Below are 26,541 nucleotides of genomic sequence, written 5' to 3'. Positions count from 1 at the left end.
ACTATGAGATGGAGGATATATATGATGGGTATATGGGCATGGGACTATGTGATGGAGGATATGTATGATGGTATATGGGCACGGGACTATGGGATGGAGGATATGTATGACGGGTATATGGGCACAGGACTATGGGATGGAGGATATGTATGACGGGTATATGGGCACAGGACTATGGGATGGCGAATATGTATGATGGGTATATGGGCACAGGACTATGGGATGGCGAATATGTATGATGGGTATATGGGCACAGGACTATGGGATGGAGGATATATATGATGGATATATGGGCATGGGACTATGGGATGGAGGATATGTATGATGGTATATGGGCACGGGACTATGGGATGGAGGATAATTATAATTTTCTATAACTAACCACAGTTAGTTACTATGCCCGGGCAGCGCCGGGCTCTTCAGCTAGTTTTCGAGATTTTTTATTTTAAAATCTTTCAAAGATTAATGTTTGTCTTTCTTTTCTAGGCTCCACAGCGGGAGGAGGACCTCGCCCTGGACAACGACGAGCTCATCCGTCTAGTCCAGGAGCGAGTCCCGTTGTGGGACACCCGTCACCAACTGCACTCGGACAACGTGGTGATCCGGCGGCTCTGGAACGAGGTGGCCGCATCGCTGATGGATGGCTGGCTGGGACAACGCCTCTCCCCGGGTCCGCAAGGATTTTCGTAAGTATTTAAATGCAGTGTGATGCAGCAGTGATCTTGGCCGGGATCACCCAACTGTGTGTGATGCTATTAACTCCATGGAGTTTCTATCATCACACACAGTTGGATGATCACAGCCTCCAGTGCATAGTCTTACTTTTTTTCTTTTTTTTTTTTTCCACCACAGTGAACAAAGTCAGAACCTGTTGGCGCTCGATGAAGGACCGCTTCAACAGGGATATCCGACAGGAGAATCAGGTTCGCAGTGGTGCTGCGGCAAGGACCGGCACGAAGTACAGATACCATCGTGCCTTGGCATTTTTAAGACCGGTCCTTGCCTCCCGAACGTAAGTATTTTCTAGTTGTATTGTGTTTTATTCTGTGCTTTTCTATTCCACAGGAGTTGTCGATTGTTAATTTATGGTAGTAATTTCTTTCTTTTCTTTTCACAGCACCTGGAGCAGCACCCTGCAACCTGGGCCCGAAGCGGTCCTTCATCAAGCTGCCCCGGACCCCTCCCAGCCATCCATCAGCGAGGAAGCACCTTGCAGGTCTGCACCACAGTCATCTGGAGACCAGGAAGCTGGTCGCTCAGGTGTTCCCCTGTCCCAGGTCTCTGCCACTGGTTTTGCGGGCACTTCCCGCCAGCAGCGTCAGAGGACCTCGGACAGGCCTCTCATGCCCGAGTTCGTTGAATTGAGCTCGGTCTTTCAGAGTAGCCTCAAGGCACTCTCCGATAGACTTGAGAGTGGTTTCCTCCTTTTGGACCAACGCTACAAGTCTATCGAGGGTCGCCTTGAGCGCCTGGAAGTCGACCTCGCCAGACCAGCGCATCATTTTTATACCCAAATAGCTCGGGACACGGCGGAACACCTTACCCCTGACCTCCAGTTGACTGTCATGCAGGCCTGCAACAATGCTTTTATGCAGGCTATGCAGCAGAGTAGGATTATGCAGCAGTCAGCGGTGGCATTTCCACCGGTGCCACCCCTGACTCGTTTTACAGCATTACCTACTTCTGCTGCATATCACTGCACAGCCACCACACTTCCAAGCCTCGCCGGACACCAATATACCGCCCCAAGTCCGAGTGCAGCTGGACACTTACCCGCCAACACCATGCCAAGCGCTGCTCCTGCCTGGCCCACCACTGCTGCCGCCACCACCACTGGATGGCCCGTCGTCACCACCCCTGCCTGTAGCGCCGCCACCACCACCACCAGCGGGAGGACCACCCCGGTATGGACCGCCACAGCCACCACGCCTGCATGGACCGCCACCACCACCAGCACCACCACCTCGGAGCAGCATCAGCTGGGGGACCAGCATTCAATATTTACGGCCCCTGCCAGGACATCCACCACCACCAGCATGCCACAGCAGGTACAAGATCCTGGCAGGCGGTCCACAAGTGCCAGGCGGTCCCCCAGCTCCAGCCAGTCCACAGCCTCCAGGCGTTCCAGAGGCTCAAGGCGGTCCCTGGGGTCTAGCCAGTCCTCAGGCTCTAGCGAGGACAGCAGCAAGACGACGGGCCACCGTCATAAAAAAACAAAGAGGAGGACTCTTACCCTCCCTCACCTCCCACTTCACAACTTTCCTTGCCTCGGCTCCCTTCCCCCACTTCTTTGGTTCCTCCTTCCCCTAGAACCCCTTACTCCACCCAAAGCCGTTCCTCATCCCTCCACACCCCCCCAGTTTCCACCAACTAAAAAATAAGTAAAATAAATGTTATATTTTTATTTCAAAATAATGTTTGGTTATTGTGTCTTTCGCCGCCTGCACACACTGCGCCGTACACTATGGTTTGTTTTTCTTTAGTTTATACCGGATGGTCAGCCATCCAACTCTGAACGGGATACTATATTTCATTTTTTTTTTATATATATATATATATATATATATATATATATATATATATATATATATATATATATATATATATATATATATATATATATATATATATATAAATAAAAAAAATGAAATATAGTATCCCATTCAGAGTTGGATGGCTGACCGTCCGGTATAAAGTAAAGAAAGGGAAACCACCAAAAAAAAAAAAAAAATTATATATATATATATATATATATATATATATATATATATATATAATTTTTTTTTTTTTTTATGGTGGTTTCCCTTTCTTTACTTTAACCTGGGCAGGTGAGTAGTGGAGTTTATTAAGACACAGTACACTGGGTACAGGTATAAAAAAACATGTATTTTATTTTTAACAAACAACAAAACAATTAAACCATTTGATCCTGCCATGCTACACGACCCACATCGGATAAAAAGAAGTCCGCAAATTGGTCCCTCATTTGGGCAACTTCGACTGAGGACCGAAGAGGGTGCTGAGTAAAATCTGGCAAAGGGTTGGCAGCAGGCTCATCCATGTCAAAGTTCGGCCGCTCCTTTGCCATAACAAAATTGTGCAGATCCACGCATGCCTTCACTACCTCATCCACTGTTTCCATTTTGAGATTGATGGCGGTGCTGAGAATTCGCCATCTGGACACTAGAATGCCAAAGGCGCACTCTACAGTCCTGCGAGCCCTCGTAAGCCTGTAGTTGAAAATTTTCTTGGGGTGGTCCAAGTCACGGCTGGAGTACGGCTTCAGCAGGTTTGGGCACATCTGAAATGCCTCATCCCCAACCACTACAAATGGCAGTGGTGGAGTTTGGGTTTGGGGAAGAGGCCGTGCCAGTGGAAAATTGAAATGGTTGCCGTACAACCTCCAGCCCAAATCAGAGTTCTTAAAAGTCTGTGAATCGTTGCCCCGTCCGAATGCCCCTATGTCCACCGCCACAAACCGGCAGTCTGCATCCGCAATGGCCATTAGGACTGTGGAAAAGTACTTCTTGTAGTTGTAGTACTCAGAGCCACTTCTTGCAGGTTTTGTGATGCGGATGTGCTTCCCGTCCACCGCTCCTAGGCAGTTCGGGAAATTGCAGACTGCCCAGAATTTCTCCGATATTTGAAGCCACTTTTCGGCAGTGGGCAATGGCAGAAACTCCGGACACAGAACATCCCACAGAGCCCTGCAGGTGTCGGCAACAATCCCGGATAAAGTAGAGATTCCCAGCCGGTACTGGAAATGCAGGGATGAAAGACTCTCTCCAGTTGCCAGGAACCTGCCAAACATAAAAAGAAAAAATAATTATATTTCTGTCTTGGGTATTACTAAAAACACTGAAAATAAAAAAGTACATGGCCTAACTATTTTGCATGTTTTTTTAATACAACATAGCAAAAAAACATTTTATAAAGGCTTGGGATTAGTACATGCCAGAAGAAAAACCATTATGCAAAAAAGCAATTTCCCAAAAATAATGTTAAAATTCAATAGCCAAAAAAAAAACCTAATTTTTTGGATCAAAAAAAAAAAAATGGGATTAGTACATGACAGAAGAAAAACCATTATGCAAAAAAGCAATTTCCCAAAAATAATGTTAAAATTCAATAGCCAAAAAGAAAACCTAATTTTTTTGACCAAAAAAAAAAAAAAAAAAAATGGAAAAAGCCAAAAAAATTATGCAAACATAACAACATACATACCGTAAGGTAACAAGGAGCCTTTCTTCGGGAGGAATGGCACGCCGGAGCTGAGTGTCCCGTCTCCGGATGTTTCCTTCAACCATACCCAGCAAGTCAAGGAAGCTTTCCTGGGACATCCGTGTATAGTCAGCAAATTTCTCCGGGTTTTCCTGGAGCTCGCTGTACAGCGTGTGATATGCTCCACGGCTTGCCCGGAGTTCGATGATTGGATGCCTCCAAAACCGACGCCGCTGCCGTCGCTGCTGTCTCTCCCTCTCCCTTTCTTGCTGGCAACAAAAGGCATACGCCTGAGACAGCGCGATGTCAAGATCCAGCTTGAAGCGGAAATTATCCAGACGCAGGTCCATCTTGACACCGGAAACAGCAGCAAAATCTGATGAATTCAGCAGTACAGGGTCTATAAAACATTCCAGTGACACACGCCCACTGGTGACCCATTGGTGTTCAAGGATTTTTCTATTGTGAAATGTCACACCTAAAAACGCATGCGCATAAAAAACGCAACTGCATGCAAAAACGCATGTAAAACGCAAGTAACGCTGCGTTATTTTGACGCATCAGCGTGCGCATGACGAAATAAAAACGCGCGTTTGTTTTGCGTTTTTCTTTGCGTTTTTTATGCGCATGATGCGCTGCGCAAAAAAACGCTAATGTGAAACTAGCCTTAGTGAGAAAAAAATAAATACATTTTTTAAGAATTTGGATAACCCAACAAAGTAGAGTGCAGAGACAGGGATCGCTCTAGTCAGTTAGGAGGAGGAAATATGGTAACGTATTGCCATCTGCTGTACAATATGATAAAAAAACAAACAAACAAAATAACGTCACAATGTAAATGACCATGTAAAGCTCCCGACAGTCCAAAATGACTTAATAATTGATTAGTCAAGTGCTGCCTGACAGAGAGAAGACCGACAAACCTGATAGACTCCATTACAAATTATATCAATGGACCTCTAATAAGAAAAGCAGCATTCTTCACTAATTTTCATTTAGTGGTTATAATCAAGCATCCAAGTCAGGCTGTCATGGCTCCATTGTATGGAAATTATGTGAAGGGATTCTATGTATGCTAGAATTTCATCTAAGTGCACATCGACAGTTGGTTAGCAAGTCAAATCGCATCTACCATATTTTTCAGGCTGGTGCGGGGAGTCAGATCATCGCTCTCCAGCGTCGGACCATCGAACACCCCCTCTTCCCAGCCCAGGGCCGGCAGAATAGCCACACTCCTGGCAAGTCCATTAGGACTATAAGATGCACCCCCATTTCCTGAGTCTGTTCACATGGCACAGAATGCTTTATAAAATTAACTCCAACATTTGCATGTAATTCGACTTTCAATTATTTAACTTATTTATACAAATTCTACAAGAAAACTACAATTACATTGTGAAACCATACATGGATTAGCCCCATTGAACAAGTCTAATCCTAATCCTTGCATAGATCAGAGGCACAAAACTGCAGAGATTCAATGGTCAGCCTAAAGTCTCGCTCACATTAGCGTATATAAAAAAAAAAAAAAAAAACAACCTCTGATATTCCTCCTGCAAAGTTGGATGAGTAGAGTCCATATAGTTCAACTTTTGTCATGCGAGTCTGCGATTTTTTCCTCACCTAGCTTCCGTATGACACGTGTATGCAATAAACGTCTTTTACATACTGTAATCTCTATGTAATTTTAAAGGTAGCTTTCAAACTAAAAAAAAACAAAAAAAAAGAAAAGAAAAAAACCATTCTATCCGGATATATCGATACAACTGATAAATAGAAGACACTGAATACATATAATAACCATTTCTCTCTCATATATATAGTGGGGTCCCCCTATTTTTCATAACCAGGTGTGGGGGGGTGTGTGTGTGTGTGTGTGTGTGTGGGGGGGGGGGGGGGAGAGTGTTTTAAAATAAAATATTTTATCCGTGTGTTTTTCTTTTAAATTACTGGGTTAGTAACAGGGTGTCTGATAGACATCTCCCCATTACTTAAGGTACTGTTACACTTATCAATGCACCAGCAATCCCGACCAGCGATATGACGCGGTCAGGATCGCTGGTGCATCGCTAAGTGGTCGCTAGTGAGCTGCCACACAGGCAGATCTCACCAGCGACATCGCTGGGGACGGGGGTCGCTACTTACCTGTCACACTAGGCGATCCGGACGTCCTCCCGCCCGGCTCCACGCTCGTCGCGCCGCAGGAAGCTGACGACGAGGAACGGTCCAGGACGTTGTCGCGTGATCAGCGATAACCAGCGGGGGAGCGGTCAGAGGTAAGTATCAGACACAGCGATATCGCTAGCAATATCGCTATAACATCACAAGTTATAGCGATATCGCTTAGTGTGACAGGCCCTTAAGCTTGCTGTCAACTGACATCAACCCCATAAAACATTACCCCAATTGCCACCACACCAGGGATATCGGGAAGAGACAAGGCAAAGCGACAGAATTGGCACATTTGTGATGCACTGATTTTAGGTAGGCTGCAGGATTGTATTTTTAGGTTAGGATAGGCCAGAGAACCATGTACCTTCCCAGCCTATTAATATCTGCTCACAGCTGTCTGCTTTGCCAGATATAAAAAATGGGAGGAGCCCAAGTCATTTCATTTTTATTTTATAACCGCCAAAAGCAAAGGAGACAGCTGTGAGCTGATATTAATAGACTGGGAAGGTCCATGGTCATCTGGCTCTTCCCAGCCTGATAACAAGCTCACAGCTGTCTGCATTCCCTTAACTAATTGTTAAATATAGGGTGGACCCCATGTCGTTTTTTTTATCATGATTTATTTATTTAATAAGGTTAAATACCCTTTAATGCCACATGAAAGGCACTAAAGGGTGCTAGTTTATTATATGTAGGGGGCTTATGACACTAAGTCTATATGCACACGATGCGTATTTGTTGCGTTTCCGCAGCGTTTTTTTCAACGCGGAAATGCTCCAAAAAATGCAATGGATTACTAAAGCAAGGTTAATCAATGACAACCCTGAAGTGTTGTGCCCATGATGGGGAAATTTCCGTCCTTATTTGCAGCATTCTATTTTCCGCAGAATGTCAATTCTTTTTGCAGATCTGCAGCATTCTTCACCCATTGACTTCCATTGAGTCAGTAAAATCTGCAGCAAAAATGCAGGTGTTAAAAGGTTTGCAGATTTGCTGCCAAAAATGCTGCGGAATTGTCAAAGGAAATGATGTGAGAAGAGTGTGTGAGCGGAGAACATGCGTGAGCGTTCACTGGAGTACATCACCTGATCAGCTCCGGTGCCCTCACATACGGAACCGCTGCGGGAGAAAGTTCTCACACAGCGGCAGTGAGAGCACCGAAGCTGATGAACTCCAGTGAACTCTCACGGCAGCGCAGTGATACACTGCGGGAGCAATTACCTCCTGTCAGTGTATCGCCGGAGGCCGGGTAGAGCAGTCATATCACCCGATGTGACTGTTCAACACGTGAGATCGCTGTGGGACACTCTGTATTAACCCCTTTCTGCCATAGGACAGAATAGTAAGTCCGATGGCAGCACCCCCGCTTTGATGTGGGCTCCGGCGGTGAGCCCACATCAAAGCTGGGACATGTCAGCTGTTTTGAACAGCTGACATGTGGCCGCAATAGCCACGGGCGGAATCGCGATCCACCCGCGACTATTAACTAGTTAAATGTCGCTGTCAATATGACAACGGCATTTAACAAGCGCTCCCGGCCATACGGCTGGAAATGTGCTCACCGGTAACCCAGTCATGTGATCGAGGATCATCGGTTCGTCGGCATGACAACCATGAAGTCTCCTTGAGACCTCTATGGTTGTTGATGCCGGATTGCTATGAGCGCCACCCTGTGGTCGGCGCTCATAGCAATGCAGTAAATTTGCTACATAGAGGTGATCTGAGCATCGCCTCTATATAGCAGAGGCGATCACGTTGTGGTAGCTTGGCTATTGAAGCATGCCAAAAGAAAAAAAAAAAAAAAAAAGGGGGTTTTATAAATATGAAAAAAAATTTACATAAAAGTTCAAAGTCACCCCCCATTCAAAATAAAAAAAAAAAAAAAAATCCACATTGGGTATCGCCGCGTTCAGAATCGCCCGATATAAAAAAAAAAGGATTAACCTGATCGCTAAACAGTGTAGCGAGAAAAAAAAAAAAAAATCAAAAACGCCAGAATTACATTTTTTAGGTCGCCACAACATTGCATTAAAATGCAGTAACGGGCGATCAAAAGATCGTATCTGCACAAAAATGGTATTATTAAAAACGTCATCTCGGCACACAAAAACTAAGCCCTCACCCGACCAAAGATGACGAAAAAAGGAGACGTTACGGGTCTCGGAAAATGGCGCAATTTTTTTTAACCTGCTTTGAGGTGGGATCCGGGGGTGAGCCCACCTCAAAGCCGCAACATGTCAGCTGTTCTGAACAGCTGACATGTGCCCGCAATACGCGCAAGCGGAATCGCCGTCCGTCCGCACCTATTAACTAGTTAAATCCCGCTGTCAAAGCTGACAACGGACATTTACATAACATTTCCGGCCGCCGGGCCAGGAAATGAGCTCATCGCCAACCCCCCGTCATGTGATCGGGGGTCGGCGTCATGTTGCCTGGACAACCAGAGGTCTCAGAGACCTCTATGGTTGTTCCAGGCAGATGGCTTTCAGCGCCACCCGAGTAAATTTGCTACATATGCTATTGAAGCATGCTAAAAGTAAAAAAAAAGAAAAAAAAAAAAAGTTAAAAAAAAAACAAAAAACCTAAAAGTTCAAATCACCCCCCTTTCGCCCCAATCAAAATAAAGCAATAGAAAAAAAAACAAAAAAAACCATGCACATATTAGGTATCGCCGCGTTCAGAATCGCCAGATCTATCAATAAAAAAAAGCATTGACCCGATCGCTAAACGGCGTAGCGGGAAAAAAAAATCAAAACGCCAGAATTACGTTTCTTTGGTCGCCGCGACATTGCATTAAAATGCAATAACAGGCGATCAAAAGAACGTATCTGCACAAACGTGGTATCATTAAAAACGTCAGCCCGGCACGCAAAAAATAAGCCCTCACCCGACCCCAGATCACGAAAAATGGAGACGCTACGTGTCTCAGAAAATTGTGCAATTTTTTTTAAAGCAAACTTTGGAATTTTTTTTCACCACTTAGATAAAAGAGAGCATAGACATGTTTGGTGTCTATGAACTCGTAATGACCTGGAGAATCATAATGGCAGGTCAGATTTAGCATCTAGTGAACCTAGCAAAAAAGCCAAGCAAAAAACAAGTGTGGGATTGCATGCACTTTTTTTTGCAATTTCACCGCACTTGGAATTTGTTTCCCGCTTTCGAGTACACGGCATGGTAAAACCAATGGTGTCGTTTAAAAGTACAACTTGTCCCAGAAAAAATAAGCCCTCACATGGACAATATTGACGGAAAAATACAAAAGCTATGGCTCTGGAAAAAGGGGAGAGAAAAACGAAAACGAAAAATTGAAAACAGCTTTGGGAGTGAAGGGGTTAAGCAAACTTTGGAATTTTTTTCACTACTTACATAAAAAAAGAGCCTAGACATGTTTGGTGTCTATGAACTCAGAATGACCTGGCGAATCATAACGGCAGGTAAACCCAATGGTGTCGTTTAAAAGTACAACTTGTCCTGCAAAAAATAAGCCCTCACATGGCCATATTGACGGAAAAATAAAAAAAGTTATGGCTCTGGGAAGAAGGGGAGCGAAAAATGAAAAAAAGCTCTGGTCATTAAGGGGTTAAATGGAGAACTTCCGACCGGATAGTATTTTGTTGGTTTATGATTGTTTGCAGGAGACGAGGGCCTTGGGGATTAGGCCTTCAGTAAGTATGGTTAATTTAGATTCAATAAAGGAGTCTGTGTGATTATATCAAATAAAGGAAGTTATATCTATAATAATAAATGCCCTAACCAGCTTCCGGTTGTAACAACTTCCCTCCAGTTGTAACCGGTGACGTCACTGCTGCCTTGCTCCTCTGCTGGTGTCTAATTACAGGATCAATTTGCCTCTACCGCCATAACTACTGCTGCATTGCTCCTCTGCTGGTGTCTAATTACAGGGATAATTTGCCTCTACCGCCATAACTACTGCTGCCTTGCTCCTCTGCCGGTGTCTAATTACAGGGCCAATTTGCCTCTACCGCCATAAGTACTGCTGCCTTGCTCCTCTGACTGTTCACTGCCTGTGTCTAATTACAGGGCCAATTTGCCTCTACCGCCATAACTACTGCTGCCTTGCTCCTCTGCCGGTGTCTAATTACAGGGCCAATTTGCCTCTACCGCCATAACTACTGCTGCCTTGCTCCTCTGCCGGTGTCTAATTACAGGGCCAATTTGCCTCTACCGCCATAACTACTGCTGCCTTGCTCCTCTGCCGGTGTCTAACTACAGGGCCAATTTGCCACTACCACTTCATAACTACTGCTGGGCAATTACAGGGTCAATTAGTATCTGTTTACTCTACAATACTCCAGGACGCCTTCTTCACTGCCAGATAACTGCCAAATAGACTCCTTTACCTGTGCCAACATGAGTCATAACAAAAAGTATGCCAATGCCAGTGAAAGGAAGCAGCTTTAGCACTACGACAAAAACAACGCCGTGCTAATGAGACTCCTGAGGAAAAACACCATTGCCTTGAGAAGATTAAGGCTTATAAACGCCGTCGCCTCACACACGAATCCCCTAACTCTAAATCTATAAGATTGGCTGAAGAAGCCTCTGCACGCCGTCACCGCCGACAACAGACGGCCTCTTCCTCATCATTATTATTAGACTCACAAGAGGATGCTTCCACATCAGCATGTGGAACAATTTACTGCTACACTTCATCCCATATGCTGTTCACTGACATAACTAATCAGCAATCTGTTTCTGCCCTATCAATACCACCATTCAATACCGATGCACAGTATGCCAATGCCAGTGAAAGGAAAGCAGCTTTAGCACTATGACAAAAACAACGCCGTGCTAATGAGACTCCTGAGGAAAAACAGCATCGACTTGACAAGATTAAGGCTTATAAACGCCGTCGTCTCACACACGAATCCCCTAACTCTAAATCTATTACATTGGCTGATGAAGCCTCTACACGCCATCACCGCCAACAACAGACGGCTTCTTCCTCATCATCTATAATAATAAATGCCCTAAGCAGCTTCCGGTTGTAACAACTTCCGTCCAGTTGTAACCGGTGACGTCACCACACACACGCACATGTTAACCCTCAACACACCACACCGCCTCAACACACACTCCTCTCACCTTTCACCTCCACTCACTCTTTCACTCCACATACGTTCCTTTCTCTCACTCCGTTTCTCATACTCACACCGTCATCGTCGCTGCCCCGACATCTTCCTCCGCCGCCGCGATCCTGGATCCAGACGTTCTCCAGGCCGCCGACATGTTCTTGCGGCGACGCCATCTTGGATTTTGTGAAATCCCGCGAGATTCAAGATGGCGTCGCCGCAAGAACATGTCGCTGGCGTGGACGACTCGGGATCCAAAAAGATGGCGTCGGCGAAATCTCGCGAGATTACGCCGACGCCATTTTGGATCCCGATGTCGTCCACGCCGGCGACATGTTCTTGCGGCGACGCCATTTTGGATCGGCGAAATCCCGCGATAGTCAAGATGGCGTCGCCGCAAGAACATGTCGCCGGCGAGGACGACGTCGGGATCCAAAATGGCGTCGGCGAAAACTCAAGCGATTTCGCCGACGCCATTTTGGATCCCGACGTCGTCCACGCCGGCGACATGTTCTTCCGGCGACGCTATCTTGACTATCGCGGGATTTCACGATACTCAAGATGGCGTCGCCGCAAGAACATGTCGCCGGCGTGGACAACGTCTGGATCCAGGATGGCGCCGGCGGAAGAAGATGTCGGGGATCGTGGAGCAGCGGCGATGACGGCGTGAGTATGAGAGACGGAGTGAGAGAAGGGGTCGTATGTGGAGTGAAAGAGTGAGTGGAGATGGTGAAAGGTGAGAGGAGTGTGTGTTGAGGAGTGTGTGTGTTGAGGGTTAACATGGCAAGAGGTGTGATGCTATCGCATCCTCCCGATGCGATAGCATCGGGCCATAATCTAGTGGTAAATAAACACACAGCCAGAATAACTATAGGATTAGCAAAGGATTGGTGGCTTATAGACTCCTCTCTATTACTAACCTGTGGGCTTGATGTCACCTGACAATATAAAGGTGACATCAACCCCACAAATATGAACCCCACTTGCCACTGCTACAGGGCAAGTGGGAAGAGCGAGGCTAAGGCTGAGTTCACACGTGGCGTTTTTTTCGCGTTTCCGCGGCAGTTTTAACCACGCGATTTTGCCGCGAAAATGCGAAAAATAAGCATCCCATGCATTCCCATGGGATTCCGCAAAGCTGTGCTAATGCTGCGGTTTTTACCGCGGCGGAATCGCTTTGCGGTAAAAACCGCAGCATGCTCATTAATTTGCGGAATCGCGGCGATCCCGCACCCATAGGAATGCATTGTTCCGCTTATTTCCCGCATGTGGCTGTGCACACCATGCGAAAAGTAAGCAGAACAATTGCGGATGGTACCCACGGTCCGGAGGAGAGGAGACTGTCCTCCGGGCTTTGGGTACCATATCCCTGTAAAAAATAGAATTTAAAATAAAAAATATTGTTATTCTCACCCTCCGACGTCCCGCGCAGCCTTCCTGCTTCTCTTCACGCTCCCGTTCCCAGTAGTCCTTTGCGAAAATGCCCGCGATGGCGTCCGATCTCGCGGGATCGCGAATTACCGCGAGACGTCGCGTTCCCGCGAGAACTGACGTCATCGCGGGCATTTTCGCAAAGGACTACTGGGAACGCCTGCGCGGGACGTCGGAAGGTAAGAATAACACTATTTTTTATTTTTTTTTTACATTCTATCTTTTACTACTGATGCCGCATAAGCAGCCTCAGTAGTAAAAAGTTGGTCACACTCGTCAAACACTATGTTTGACGAGTGTGACCAACCTGTCAATCAGTTCTCCAAGCGATGCTACAGATCGCTTGGAGAACGCTAGCATTTTGCAAGCTAAATACGCTTGCAAAATGCTAGTTTTTCTGCGGGAAAATCGCGGGAATTTAAAATGCGATTTTCCCGCGGACTGGAATTCCGGAATTCTCTCGGTAATTTCCGCGAGAGTTCCGGTACGTGTGCACTTAGCCTAAGTGCCAGAATTGCTTCATCTATAAGATTCGTCATTTCTGGGGCAGCTGAGAGCTGAATGCTTTTAGCCTGAGGGGTGCCAACATACATGGCCCCTTCCCAAGCTATTAATATTAGCCTGCAGCTGTCTGCCTAGCCTTTGCTGGTTTGATTTTATAGGGGGACCCCATATCAATTTTTTTTCTGGGGTGCCCCTGTAAATTAGCCAGTTAAGGCTAAACAAACATATGGGCTGATATTAATAGCCTGGGAGCTCCTTCCAAAAAATATAACATCAGCCCTCAGCTTTCCCTCTGCTGGTTATGAAAATTATGAGGGAGCCCACACAATTTTTTTTGAAAAATAAACACAGATTGCGTTTCATGCAAATTTCTGACAGTTGCAGTTTTGTTACAGCATATGTAGGTTAATTATGTTAATGCTCCTACATAGGCGTTTGCGTGTCTTTAAAACTGTACATAAAGAGTTACATAATGAGGGTATCTGGCTGACACCTGTTCATTACTAAACCTTAGGCTTGATATTACATAATCTATAATAATAAATGCCCTAAGCAGCATCCGGTTGTAACAACTTCCGTCCAGTTGTAACCGGTGACGTCACTGCACACCTCTTTCCATGTTAACCCTCAACACACCACTCCTCCTCAACACACACTCCTCAACACATACTCCTCTCACCATCTCCACTCACTCTTTCACTCCACATACGACCCCTTCTCTCTCTCCGTCTCTCATACTCACGCCGTCATCGCCACTGATCCGCGATCCCCGACATCTTCTTCCGCCGGCGCCATCCTGGATCCAGAAGTCCTCCACGCCGGCGACATGTTCTTGCGGCGACGCCATCTTGAGTATCGCGAAATCCCACGATACTAAAGATGGCGTCGCCGCAAGAACATGTCGCCGGCGTGGAGGATGTCGGGATCCAAAACATGTCCCCATTTTGGATCCCGACGGCATCCACGCCGGCGACATGTTCTTGCGGCGACGCCATTTTGGATCAGCGAAATCCCGCAATACTCAAGATGGCGTCGCCGCAAGAACATGTCGCGGCGAGGACGACGTCGGGATCCAAAATGGCGTCGGCGAAAACTCACTGTTCTTTCGGCGACGCCATCTTGATTATCGCGGGATTTCACGATACTCAAGATGGCGTCGCCGCAAAAACATGTCGCCGGTGTGGACGACGTCTGGATCTAGGATGGCGCCGGCGGAAGATGATGTTGGGGATCGTGGAGCAGCGGCGATGATGGCGTGAGTATGAGAGATGGAGTGAGAGAAAGGGTCGTATGTGGAGTGAAAGAGGGGGGGACGTGAGTGGAGATGGTGACAGGTGAGAGGAGTGTGTGTTGAGGAGGTGTGTGTGTTGAGCGTTAACATGGCAAGAGGACGATACTCAAGATGGAGTCGCTGCAAGAGCATGTCGCCGGCGTGGACGACGTCGGGATCCAAAATGACGTCGGCGAAATCTCGCGAGATTTCGCCGACGCCATCTTGGATCCGCGGAATTGCGTCATTTACCTCACGCCGACTTGCTGTGCGGACGTGTTGGCTTGCTCCAATTTGCCTCTACCACCATAACTACTGCTGCCTTGCTCCTCTGCCTGTTCACCGCCGGTGTCTAATTACAGGGCCAATTTGCCTTTACCACCATAACTACTGCTGCCTTGCTCCTCTGCCTGTTCACTGCCGGTGTCTAATTACAGGGCCAATTTGCCTCTACCACCATAACTACTGCTGCCTTGCTCCTCTGCCTGTTCATGGCCAGTGTCTAATTACAGGGCTAATTTGCCTCTACCACCATAACTACTGCTGCCTTGCTCCTCTGCCTGTTCACTGCCGGTGTCTAATTACAGGGCCAATTTGCCGCTACCACTTCATAACTACTGCTGGGTAATTACAGGGCCAATTAGTATCTGTTTACACTACAATACTCCAGGACGCCTTCTTCACTGCCAGATAACTGCCAAATAGACTCCTTTACCTGTGCCAACATGAGTCATAACAAAAAGTATGCCAATGCCAGTGAAAGGAAAGCAGCTTTAGCACTACGACAAAAACAACGCCGTGCTAATGAGACTCCTGAGGAAAAACACCATCGCCTTGACAAGATTAAGGCTTATAAACGCCGTCGCCTCACACACGAATCCCCTAACTCTAAATCCATTAGATTGGCTGAAGAAGCCTCTGCACGCCGTCACTGCCGACAACAGACGGCTTCTTCCTCATCATTATTATACTCACAACAGGATGCTTCCACATCAGCATGTGGAACAAGTTACTACCACACTTCATCTTATATGCCGTTCACTGACATAACTAATCAGCAATCTGTTTCTGCCCTGTCAATACCACCATTAGTCAATACCGACGCACAGTATGGTAATGCCAGTGAAAGGAAAGCTGCTTTAGCACTACGTCAAAAACAACGCCGTGCTAATGAGACTCCTGAGGAAAAACAGCATCGACTTGACAAGATTAAGGCTTATAAACGCCGTCGTCTCACACACGAATCCCCTAACTCTAAATCCATTACATTGGCTGAAGAAGCCTCTGCATGCCATCACCGCCAACAACAGACGACTTCTTCCTCATCATTAGTAGACTCACAGCAGGATGCTTCCACATCAGCATGTGGAACAAGTTACTGCCACATTTCATCCTATATGCCGTTTACTGACATAACTAATCAGCAATCTGTTTCTGCCCTATCAATACCACCATTAGTCAATACCGACGCAATTTCTTCACATACAAGCTGCAGTTAGCCCGCAGAAAGTGCAACCAAGACAAATATACGTTGGTCTCAAAACTAGGCGCACCCCATCGGTTGGACATGCACTTCTACTACAACCTCACATTTTCACTAATGATGAAAATAGTATTACTGAACACAGCTGTGGTGACATGACCCATGTATGTGAGCATTGCCAAGCTTTTCATTTTGTAGCAGAGATACCTTCTGATAATAACTTTGCGCTCTGCTGTCAGAAGGGTAAAGTCCATGTACCCATACTACAATATCCTGATGTCTTTACACGTTTGCTGAAAGGGCAAAGTGAATTTAGCAAAAATTTCATGGATAATGTTCGAAGTATTAACAGTTCCTTTGCTTTTGCCTCCATGGGTGCAAACATTTCACCACCTCCTGGATATGGCCCATACTGTTTCCGCATACATGGCCAGATCTATCATAGAACTGGAACACTACATCCCTCAGATGAATAAAACAACCCACATTTGCCCAACTTTACATTCTCGATACCGCTACCGCAAACGAACAACGCTTACGATGTAAAGAAAATCAAAAATGTCATCCTACATTGATGAACATTATTGCCCTTCAAATCTAAACTATTAATCCTTTTGTGGAAGCTTATCAAATGTTACGTGATGTGGAAGAACAAGAAAAAATTAAATCTCTACAAAACGGAACTGTCATGCCAAACATCACTATGGCTATTAAACAAGATTGTACTCAAGACCCTCGACGCTACAATAATCCCACTGTCAGTGAAGTAGCAGTTGTGTTTCAAAATGACAATGGTGAGCCACCTTTCAATAGAGACATATTAATTCATTTAAAACCTGATCCCCACAACCCTTTAGCTCCAAAAACACAACAAATTAGCATTCTCCATAGCAATTTGGATGCCCTCCTGTATCCAATATTTTTCCCTTATGGAGACCAAGGATGGCATGATGGACTCAAACAACAAGGCAAAAGTCCGAGGAGGATCACACAACTCCAATACTATTGCTATATGTTATCTGTCAGAAATTACTTTAATCCACTCCTCAATGGTGGTAAGCTAACACAGCAATATTTAGTAGATGCTTATGTCAAAATCGAAGCTAATCGCCTACATTACATCCGCAACCACCAAAAAAATTTAAAAGTGGAGGATTACTGCCTCCTTCAAGAACATCTACTCAAAAAATCGGTTCAAAAAGGCATCCCTATTGGAAAAACTGTCATTTTACCATCTTCTTTTGAAGGCAGTACAAGAAACGTGCAGCAGCGCTACCAGGATGCTATGGCTATTGTTACGAAGTATGGTCGACCAGATCTATTTATCACCATGACATGTAATCCTAAGTGGAGTGAGATTACTACACATTTAGAACCGTGGCAGCGTGTTGAACACAGACCAGACTTGGTTGCACGCGTCTTTAAAATTAAACTGGAATCCCTGTTAAAAGACATTAGCAGTGGATTATTTGGAAACGTCACTGCAATGGTCCATGTCATTGAATTTCAGAAGCGTGGTCTCCCACACGCTCATATTTTAATTATTCTTGACAGCCTGTCTAAATTACGGACTGAGGCGGACATAGACAATATAGTCTGGGCTGAAATACCTGATGAAACAATCTACCCTCAGCTCCATAACATTGTTCTTCAACACATGATTCATGGTCCCTGTGGAGAACAGAATCCTAATTCTCCCTGTATGGATCTTGGAAAGTGTAGCAAAGGTTTCCCTAAACAAAACCAACCATATGCCATCAAAGAAAAGGATGGCTATCCCACTTACCACAGACCCATTGGCAAAACATATGAACACCATTCTAAGATGATTGACAAATCATGGGTAGTTCCATATAACCCATTTTTACTCATCAAATACAAGTGCCATATTAATGTAGAAATATGTGCTTCCATTCAAAGTGTAAAATATTTATTTAAATACGTTTACAAAGGACATGACAAAGCCAACCTTGAAATTTCCCAAAATAACATCCAACATGATGAAACACACCAATTTACGGATACCAGATATGTTAGTGCACCTGAGGCTGCATGGCGGATATTTGCTTTTCCTATGCATAAACAATCTCATGCCATCATTCGCCTAGCCGTACATCTGCCTAATTCTCAACCACTCTATTTTCATGAGAGTGACTCTGCAGACAACATCTATCAAAAGCTCAATTTCAATTCTACACTTATGGCGTATTTCAACCTTAATAAGATCGACCACAATGCACATAACTATTTCTACCGCGAAATTCCAGAACACTACGTTTGGAAACAAGGAACATGGGAACAAAGAAAACGAGGGGGTCTCACAGTTATTGTAAGAATGTATACTGTTAGTGTGAAAGACCAAGAACGCTATTATTTACGTTTGTTGTTACTGCATGTAAAAGCTGCTACCAGTTTTGACAGCATTAAAACCGTCAGTGGAATTATGCATGAAACCTTTAAGGATGCTGCGTTAGCACTCGGATTATTATTTGATGATAGCATCTGGAGACATACTTTAAGAGATGCTTGCATTCTTAACATGCCTTCCCAACTTAGAGACATGTTTGCTTATATCTGTATTTTTGGCCCCCCCAGTAATCCACTTGAATTGTGGAATGAATTTAAGGACCATTTTTTACAAGACTACTGTCATACATACCACAGCGACACTGAAGAGTATCGATTGTGAAGGATATGCTATGAAAGATGTCCAAGATGTCCTCATAGTCCATGGAAAAACTTTTGCTGATTTCAATTTACCATGCCCAGCAAAAAATATTAAACACCTCCTTAAACAATATGATAAGGATTATGAGATAAAAAAAGCTTCAGAGATGAAAGAAACTCTTAATCAGGAGCAACTTTTTGCCTACAATGTCATTACTGAAGCTTTACAAAATAGCAGTTTAACACCAAAGTGCTTTTTTCTCGACGGACCTGGTGGCAGTGGAAAGACCTACCTATACCATCTACTTACACATCATTTAAGAGGACAAGGAGAAATTGTCTCACCTGCAGCGACTACAGGAATAGCATCTAACTTGATACAAGGAGGCCGAACAATCCACTCTCTCTATGGCATACCTATTCCGATCAACGAAACATCCGTTTCCAGGATTAAAAACGATACAAATGCAGGAAAACATTTACAGAGTACAAAACTTTTTATTATTGATGAGTGCACTATGGTCCAAAAACATGCATTGAATGTGATAGACAGACTTCTACGTGACATCATGACAACAAATGTTGCTGAAAAAAATAAAACACCATTTGGAGGTAAAGTTATTGTTCTTGGAGGAGACTTCAGACAATGTCTTCCCGTCATCGCTCATGGAACAAGAATAGACATTGTAGATTCCTGAATTAAATATTCAGAACATTGGCAACATTTTACCAGACTACCGCTAATCAACAACATGCGCTCCACTGATCCTGAATACAGCACTTGGTTGCTTAAACTTGGAAATGGTGAGCTGTCTAATGAACATAACCTTGGAGAGGATGTCATTGAAATTCCTCCAGACATGCTTTGCACTGGCTCTATAGTAACCGAGATCTTTGGAGACCATATTTGCATTGATGTTAATGACAAACAAAGCCTCAACACTGCTGCATCACATGCTATACTATGTCCAAAAAATGATGACGTAGATTTTCTGAACTGTAAAGTAATGGATCGCATTAGTGGTGATTATACTGTATATACAAGTGATGATTCTGTCGATGCTGATGAGGCAGAGGAATGTGAAAACTACCCAGATGAATTTTTAAACTCTCTGACACCATCAGGAATGCCATCACATCTCTTAAAACTTAAAATTGGCACCATTGTGATGCTATTAAGAAACCTAAACACCAAGAAAGGTCTCTGCAATGGCACTCGCCTCATTGTCACTGCCTTAGGCTGGTTTCACATTAGCGCATTTTCAGCGCGCGCACGGCCGGGGGTAGCTCCGCCCCCGATCCGGCTCTCTGCCCGGCGTGCCCGCCCCTTCCTTGTAGCGCCGCCTCCTAGCGGACAGCGGCGCCTGCGATCGGCGCACCCTATCTTTAGCATAGGGTGCGCCGATCGTGCGCAGGCCGTGCGCTAGTTGCGCTTTGACCTGCGCTGCGCACTTTTGACGGTGCGCCGTGCGCGCCAAAATCCAAAAAGTTTGATTTTGGCGCGCACGGCGCACCGTCAAAAGTGCGCAGCGCAGGTCAAAGCGCAACTAGCGCACGGCCTGCGCACGATCGGCGCACCCTATGCTAAAGATAGGGTGCGCCGATCGCAGGCGCCGCTGTCCGCTAGGAGGCGGCGCTACAAGGAAGGGGCGGGCACGCCGGGCAGAGAGCCGGCTCGGGGGCGGAGCTACCCCCGGCCGTGCGCGCGCTGAAAATGCGCTAATGTGAAACCAGCCTTACTCCGCAACATCATACAGGCTAAAGTGATCACTGGCACAGCTGAAGGAGACATTGTATTTATTCCACGCATCGATTTGTGTCCTTCAGAAACTGGGTTACCTTTTAAATTAAAACGTCGACAGTTTCCTCTAAAACCTGCTTTTGCTATGACCATTAACAAATCCCAAGGACAGACCCTCAATCGAGTTGGCATTTTTTTGCCCGAACCTGTATTTGCCCATGGACAATTGTATGTTGCATTCTCCAGAGTAAAGCAACGCAGCAACGTTAGGGTCAAAGTGGTGGATACACCACTTCAAGGACAATTGCTACCTAATAGCCCAAAAATCTTCACTAGAGATGTCGTTTACAAAAATGTCTTACTTTAAACTATTTAAGTTGGTCCTGGAATGGATAGATATATAAATGATAGTTACAATCTAAATATAGATAATAGACTTCTATACATAGCTTTATATATGATAGATATATACACTCACTGGCCACTTTATTAGGTACACCTGTCCAACTGTGTGTTAAGACTTAATTTCTAATCAGCCAATCACATGGCGGCAACTCAGTGCATTTAGGCATGTAGACATGGTCAAGACAATCTCCTGCAGTTCAAACCGAGCATCAGTATGGGGAAGAAAGGTGATTTGAGTGCCTTTGAACGTGGCATGATTGTTGGTGCCAGAAGGGCTGGTCTGAGAATTTCAGAAACTGCTGATCTACTGGGATTTTCACGCACAACCATCTCTAGGGTTTACAGAGAATGGTCCGAAAAAGAAAAAAAATCCAGTGAGCGGCAGTTCTGTGGCCGGAAATGCCATGTTGATGCCAGAGGTCAGAGGAGAATGGGCAGACTGGTTCGAGCTGATAGAAAGGCAACAGTGACTCAAATTGCCACCCGTTACAACCAAGGTAGGCAGAAAAGCATCTCTGAACGCACAGTGCGTCGAACTTTGAGGCAGATGGGCTACAGCAGCAGAAGACCACACTGGGTACCACTCCTCTCAGCTAAGAACAGGAAACTGAGGCTACAATTTGCACAAGCTCATCGAAATTGGACAGTAGAAGATTGCAAAAACGTTGCCTGGTCTGATGAGTCTCGATTTCTGCTGCGACATTCGGATGGTAGGGTCAGAATTTGGCGTAAACAACATGAAAGCATGGATCCATCCTGCCTTGTATCAACGGTTCAGGCTGGTGGTGGTGGTGTCATGGTGTGGGGAATTTTTTCTGGGCACTCTTTGGGCCCCTTGGTACCAATTGAGCATCGTTGCAACGCCACAGCCTACCTGAGTATTGTTGCTGACCATGTCCATCCCTTTATGACCACAATGTACCCAACATCTGATGGCTACTTTCAGCAGGATAATGCGCCATGTCATAAAGCTCGAATCATCTCAGATTGGTTTCTTGAACATGACAATGAGTTTACTGTACTCAAATGGCCTCCTCAGTCACCAGATCTCAATCCAATAGAGCATCTTTGGGATGTGGTGGAACGGGAGATTCGCATCAGGGATGTGCAGCCGACAAATCTGCGCCAACTGTGTGATGCCATCATGTCAATATGGTCCAAAATCTCTGAGGAATGCTTCCAGCACCTTGTTGAATCTCTGCCACGAAGAATTGAGGCAGTTCTGAAGGCAAAAGGGGGTCCAACCCCTTACTAGCATGGTGTACCTAATAAAGTGGCCAGTGAGTGTATGTATATATATATATATATATATATATATATATATATATATATATATATATATATATATTCTAAGCAGATAGATATATCATACACTAATTATCTCTTTCACATATATGTCATAGACATATTTAAATCCATAAAAACATACAGTGGGGCAAAAAAGTATTTAGTCAGTCAGCAATAGTGCAAGTTCCACCACTTAAAAAGATGAGAGGCGTCTGTAATTTACATCATAGGTAGACCTCAACTATGGGAGACAAACTGAGAAAAAAAAAATCCAGAAAATCACATTGTCTGTTTTTTTTTCATTTTATTTGCATATTATGGTGGAAAATAAGTATTTGGTCAGAAACAAGCAATCAAGATTTCTGGCTCTCACAGACCTGTAACTTCTTCTTTAAGAGTCTCCTCTTTCCTCCACTCATTACCTGTAGTAATGGCACCTGTTTAAACTTGTTATCAGTATAAAAAGACACCTGTGCACACCCTCAAACAATCTGACTCCAAACTCCACTATGGTGAAGACCAAAGAGCTGTCAAAGGACACCAGAAACAAAATTGTAGCCCTGCACCAGGCTGGGAAGACTGAATCTGCAATAGCCAACCAGCTTAGAGTGAAGAAATCAACTGTGGGAGCAATAATTAGAAAATGGAAGACATACAAGACCACTGATAATCTCCCTCGATCTGGTGCTCCACGCAAAATCCCACCCCGTGGGGTCAGAATGATCACAAGAACGGTGAGCAAAAATCCCAGAACCACGCGGGGGGACCTAGTGAATGAACTGCAGAGAGCTGGGACCAATGTAACAAGGCCTACCATAAGTAACACACTACGCCACCATGGACTCAGATCCTGCAGTGCCAGACGTGTCCCACTGCTTAAGCCTGTACATGTCCGGGCCCGTCTGAAGTTTGCTAGAGAGCATTTGGATGATCCAGAGGAGTTTTGGGAGAATGTCCTATGGTCTGATGAAACCAAACTGGAACTGTTTGGTAGAAACACAACTTGTCGTGTTTGGAGGAAAAAGAATACTGAGTTGCATCCATCAAACACCATACCTACTGTAAAGCATGGTGGTGGAAACATCATGCTTTGGGGCTGTTTCTCTGCAAAGGGGCCAGGACGACTGATCCGGGTACATGAAAGAATGAATGGGGCCATGTATCGTGAGATTTTGAGTGCAAACCTCCTTCCATCAGCAAGGACATTGAAGATGAAACGTGGCTGGGTCTTTCAACATGACAATGATCCAAAGCACACCGCCAGGGCAACGAAGGAGTGGCTTCGTAAGAAGCATTTCAAGGTCCTGGAGTGGCCTAGCCAGTCTCCAGATCTCAACCCTATAGAAAACCTTTTGAGGGAGTTGAAAGTCCGTGTTGCCAAGCGAAAAGCCAAAAACATCACTGCTCTAGAGGAGATCTGCATGGAGGAATGGGCCAACATACCAACAACAGTGTGTGGCAACCTTGTGAAGACTTACAGAAAACGTTTGACCTCTGTCATTGCCAACAAAGGATATATCACAAAGTATTGAGATGAAATTTTGTTTCTGACCAAATACTTATTTTCCACCATAATATGCAAATAAAATGAAAAAAAAACAGACAATGTGATTTTCTGGATTTTTTTTTCTCAGTTTGTCTCCCATAGTTGAGGTCTACCTATGATGTAAATTACAGACGCCTCTCATCTTTTTAAGTGGTGGAACTTGCACTATTGCTGACTGACTAAATACTTTTTTGCCCCACTGTACATAGGTATAGGTATATATAGATTAGAAAAAAAAAAAAAATATACAAAAGCAAAAACAAAAAAAATTTAGGCACACATACGTAGATTTCAGCTACATAGCTAACACATACCTACATAACTTAGGTAATAATTAATTTTTTATTTATTAATAAAGTACTATTATTTCAATAGCACTTTACATACGTCAGTAATACTGTCCCTCTTGAGGCTCACTATGTAAATATCCTATCCACATAAAAACATAGGTGTGATACATCTATCTTCTATAATAATAAATGCGCTAAGCAACTTCCGGGTTGTAACAACTTCCATCCAGTTGTAACTGGTGACGTCACAGCACACCTCTTGCCATGTTAACCCTCAACACACCACTCCTCCTCAACACACACTCTTCTCACCTTTTACCATCTCCATTCACGTCCACTCACTCTTTCACTCCACATGCGACCCTTTCTCTCACTCCATCATCGCCGCTGCTCCACGATCCCCAACATCTTCCGCCGGCGCCATCCTGGATCCAGACGTTGTCCACGCCGGCGACATGTTCTTGCGGCAAAACCATCTTGAGTATCGTGAAATCCCGCGATACTCAAGATGGCGTTGCCGCAAGAACATGTCGCCGGAGTGGACGACGTCGGGATCCAAAATGGCGTTGGCGAAATCTCGCGAGATTTTGCCGACGCCATCCTGGATCCCGTCATGCCAAAACTTCACAGCAAAGATGTACAATAGCAGAGACTAATCACTTGCAGGCACAGGCGGGTAGCGTGTTAGTTTTATTTCCCACAACTTACAGCATGTTAAATTGCTTATAGCTCATGCAAAAGTCTGTGCACCCTTCAGTTCACAAAACAAAATAATTACTGTAAAATCCTCATACAAATTAATGATAATATAGAGTGTGTTTTGTATTTCAATTATCAACAGAACATTTTGTACATTGACAAAGTAAAACATTGTCTGATGGAATTTTTACGGTAGGCATTCACCTTGGATGGCTGTCATCTGTCAGCTATTCCTTCCGATCCCCCTATAGATGAATGCTCGAGGGACGGCTTTTCTCCAAACTAAAGGATTGTGGGTGCTGAAATTCAAATACATGACCCTTCTTTCCTCCTCACTGTGACCTCTCACGTGTATGGCCACCTCCAGTAAATGCAAGTATGGGACCCTTATCTGATTCTTATATTCCTACATATACACAATGCGACTGTACATTTTATTGTAGCTAAAAGGACCCAACGCACATTATAAAGCTGCCAGCTATCGTCCTGGACTCCCTCATAGAGACACGCATTCGGCCATGCACTCCTGTGACTCTTTGGGCAGAAGTTTATGAGTGCAGAGAACTAAAGGAACCACCATTGGAATTCCAAAGTGCCGACCCTGCTCTACCCAGACCAATCGGGGCAGCGTTGGGAGACCTCCATACACATTAGACAGTCATCTGATCAACAGAATTGGCCAACTTGGGACTTAACATATAAAAGAAACATGCTAAAAGGATGTGTAGGAAGTTTTTTAGTGCTATTTTTTAGTGTTTTTTTTTTTTTTTTACATAAGACATGTTACACACTGGCAAAGTAAGTCACAAATCACTAAAGTCAGCAAGATCTGGATAAAAAATAAGGCACTATGGACAAGCCAACTGGAAATATAAATTTTAATAGATAATCATCTCCTAATCTAAAAGAAAAGTAATAGAAAAAAGGCAAAGTATCGCGGGATTTCACGATACTCAAGATGGCGTCGCCGCAAGAACATGTCGCCAGCGTGGACAACGTCTGGATCCAGGATGTCGCTGGCGGAAGAAGATGTCGGGGATCGTGGAGCAGCGGTGATGACGGCGTGAGTATGAGAGACGGAGTGAGAGAAAGGGTCGTATGTGGAGTGAAAGAGGGGGGGACGTGAGTGGAGATGGTGAAAGGTGAGAGGAGTGTGTGTTGAGGAGGTGTGTGTGTGTTGAGGGTTAACATGGCAAGAGGTGTGTCACTATCCTCCCGATGCGATAGCATCGGGCCTTAATCTAGTATAATATATTTGTTTTGTGTGTGTAAACATTGTAAATTTGAACATGGTATGTAATATTATGGTCTGCAATGGAGAATGAAAAAGAAGAAGAGGTTAAACAAGGAAATTACATTTTTTTTTTTTTTTTAAATAATATATTTAGCTCTATGGATTTACAAAAATGCATGAAAATCAGCATGAAAAACCCGCACAAAAAAAGTGCATATTTTCCACTGCGTTCTTCTGCCAATTGATGCAGAAACCATGCAGAAATTTCTGCAAGCAAATCCGCAACATGCGCACATAGCCTAATATTTCCACATGACATCCATCTCTATCCTATTCTGACAGTTCGGGCTGTGAATTTACTGTTCTTAGCTGATGAAACATCAGGCTCCCTTTGAGACGTGTGTGTTATTAAAAAAAAAAAAAAAAAAAATCGGACGGCACACGCATTGTCCGTGCTTTTTTCCTCGTAGCCATTGATTTGCATTGGGGAGTGCA

General features: G+C 44.7%; 2 protein-coding genes across 3 annotated transcripts in view; one reads left to right on the top strand and one right to left on the bottom strand.

Moving 5' to 3' along the window:
• BLOC1S5 (biogenesis of lysosomal organelles complex 1 subunit 5) overlaps nucleotides 1-26,541 on the bottom strand; it is a 109,099-nt gene that overhangs the window by 60,162 nt on the left and 22,396 nt on the right. The window lies entirely within an intron of this gene.
• On the top strand, nucleotides 339-2,478 carry LOC141082934 (uncharacterized). Its single transcript, XM_073567001.1, has 2 exons — nucleotides 339-1,012; nucleotides 1,118-2,478. The coding sequence occupies exons 1-2, from the start codon at nucleotides 699-701 to the stop codon at nucleotides 2,379-2,381; spliced, it is 1,578 nt and encodes a 525-aa protein (XP_073423102.1). The 5' UTR covers nucleotides 339-698; the 3' UTR covers nucleotides 2,382-2,478.

This window comes from Dendrobates tinctorius, unplaced genomic scaffold (assembly GCF_039654945.1).
Source record: "Dendrobates tinctorius isolate UK_male_01 unplaced genomic scaffold, ASM3965494v1 ptg000004l, whole genome shotgun sequence".
In the NCBI taxonomy this organism is placed as follows: domain Eukaryota; kingdom Metazoa; phylum Chordata; class Amphibia; order Anura; family Dendrobatidae; genus Dendrobates; species Dendrobates tinctorius.
Note: the sequence above shows the minus strand (reverse complement) of the source record. Positions and strands in the feature narration are given on the sequence as shown.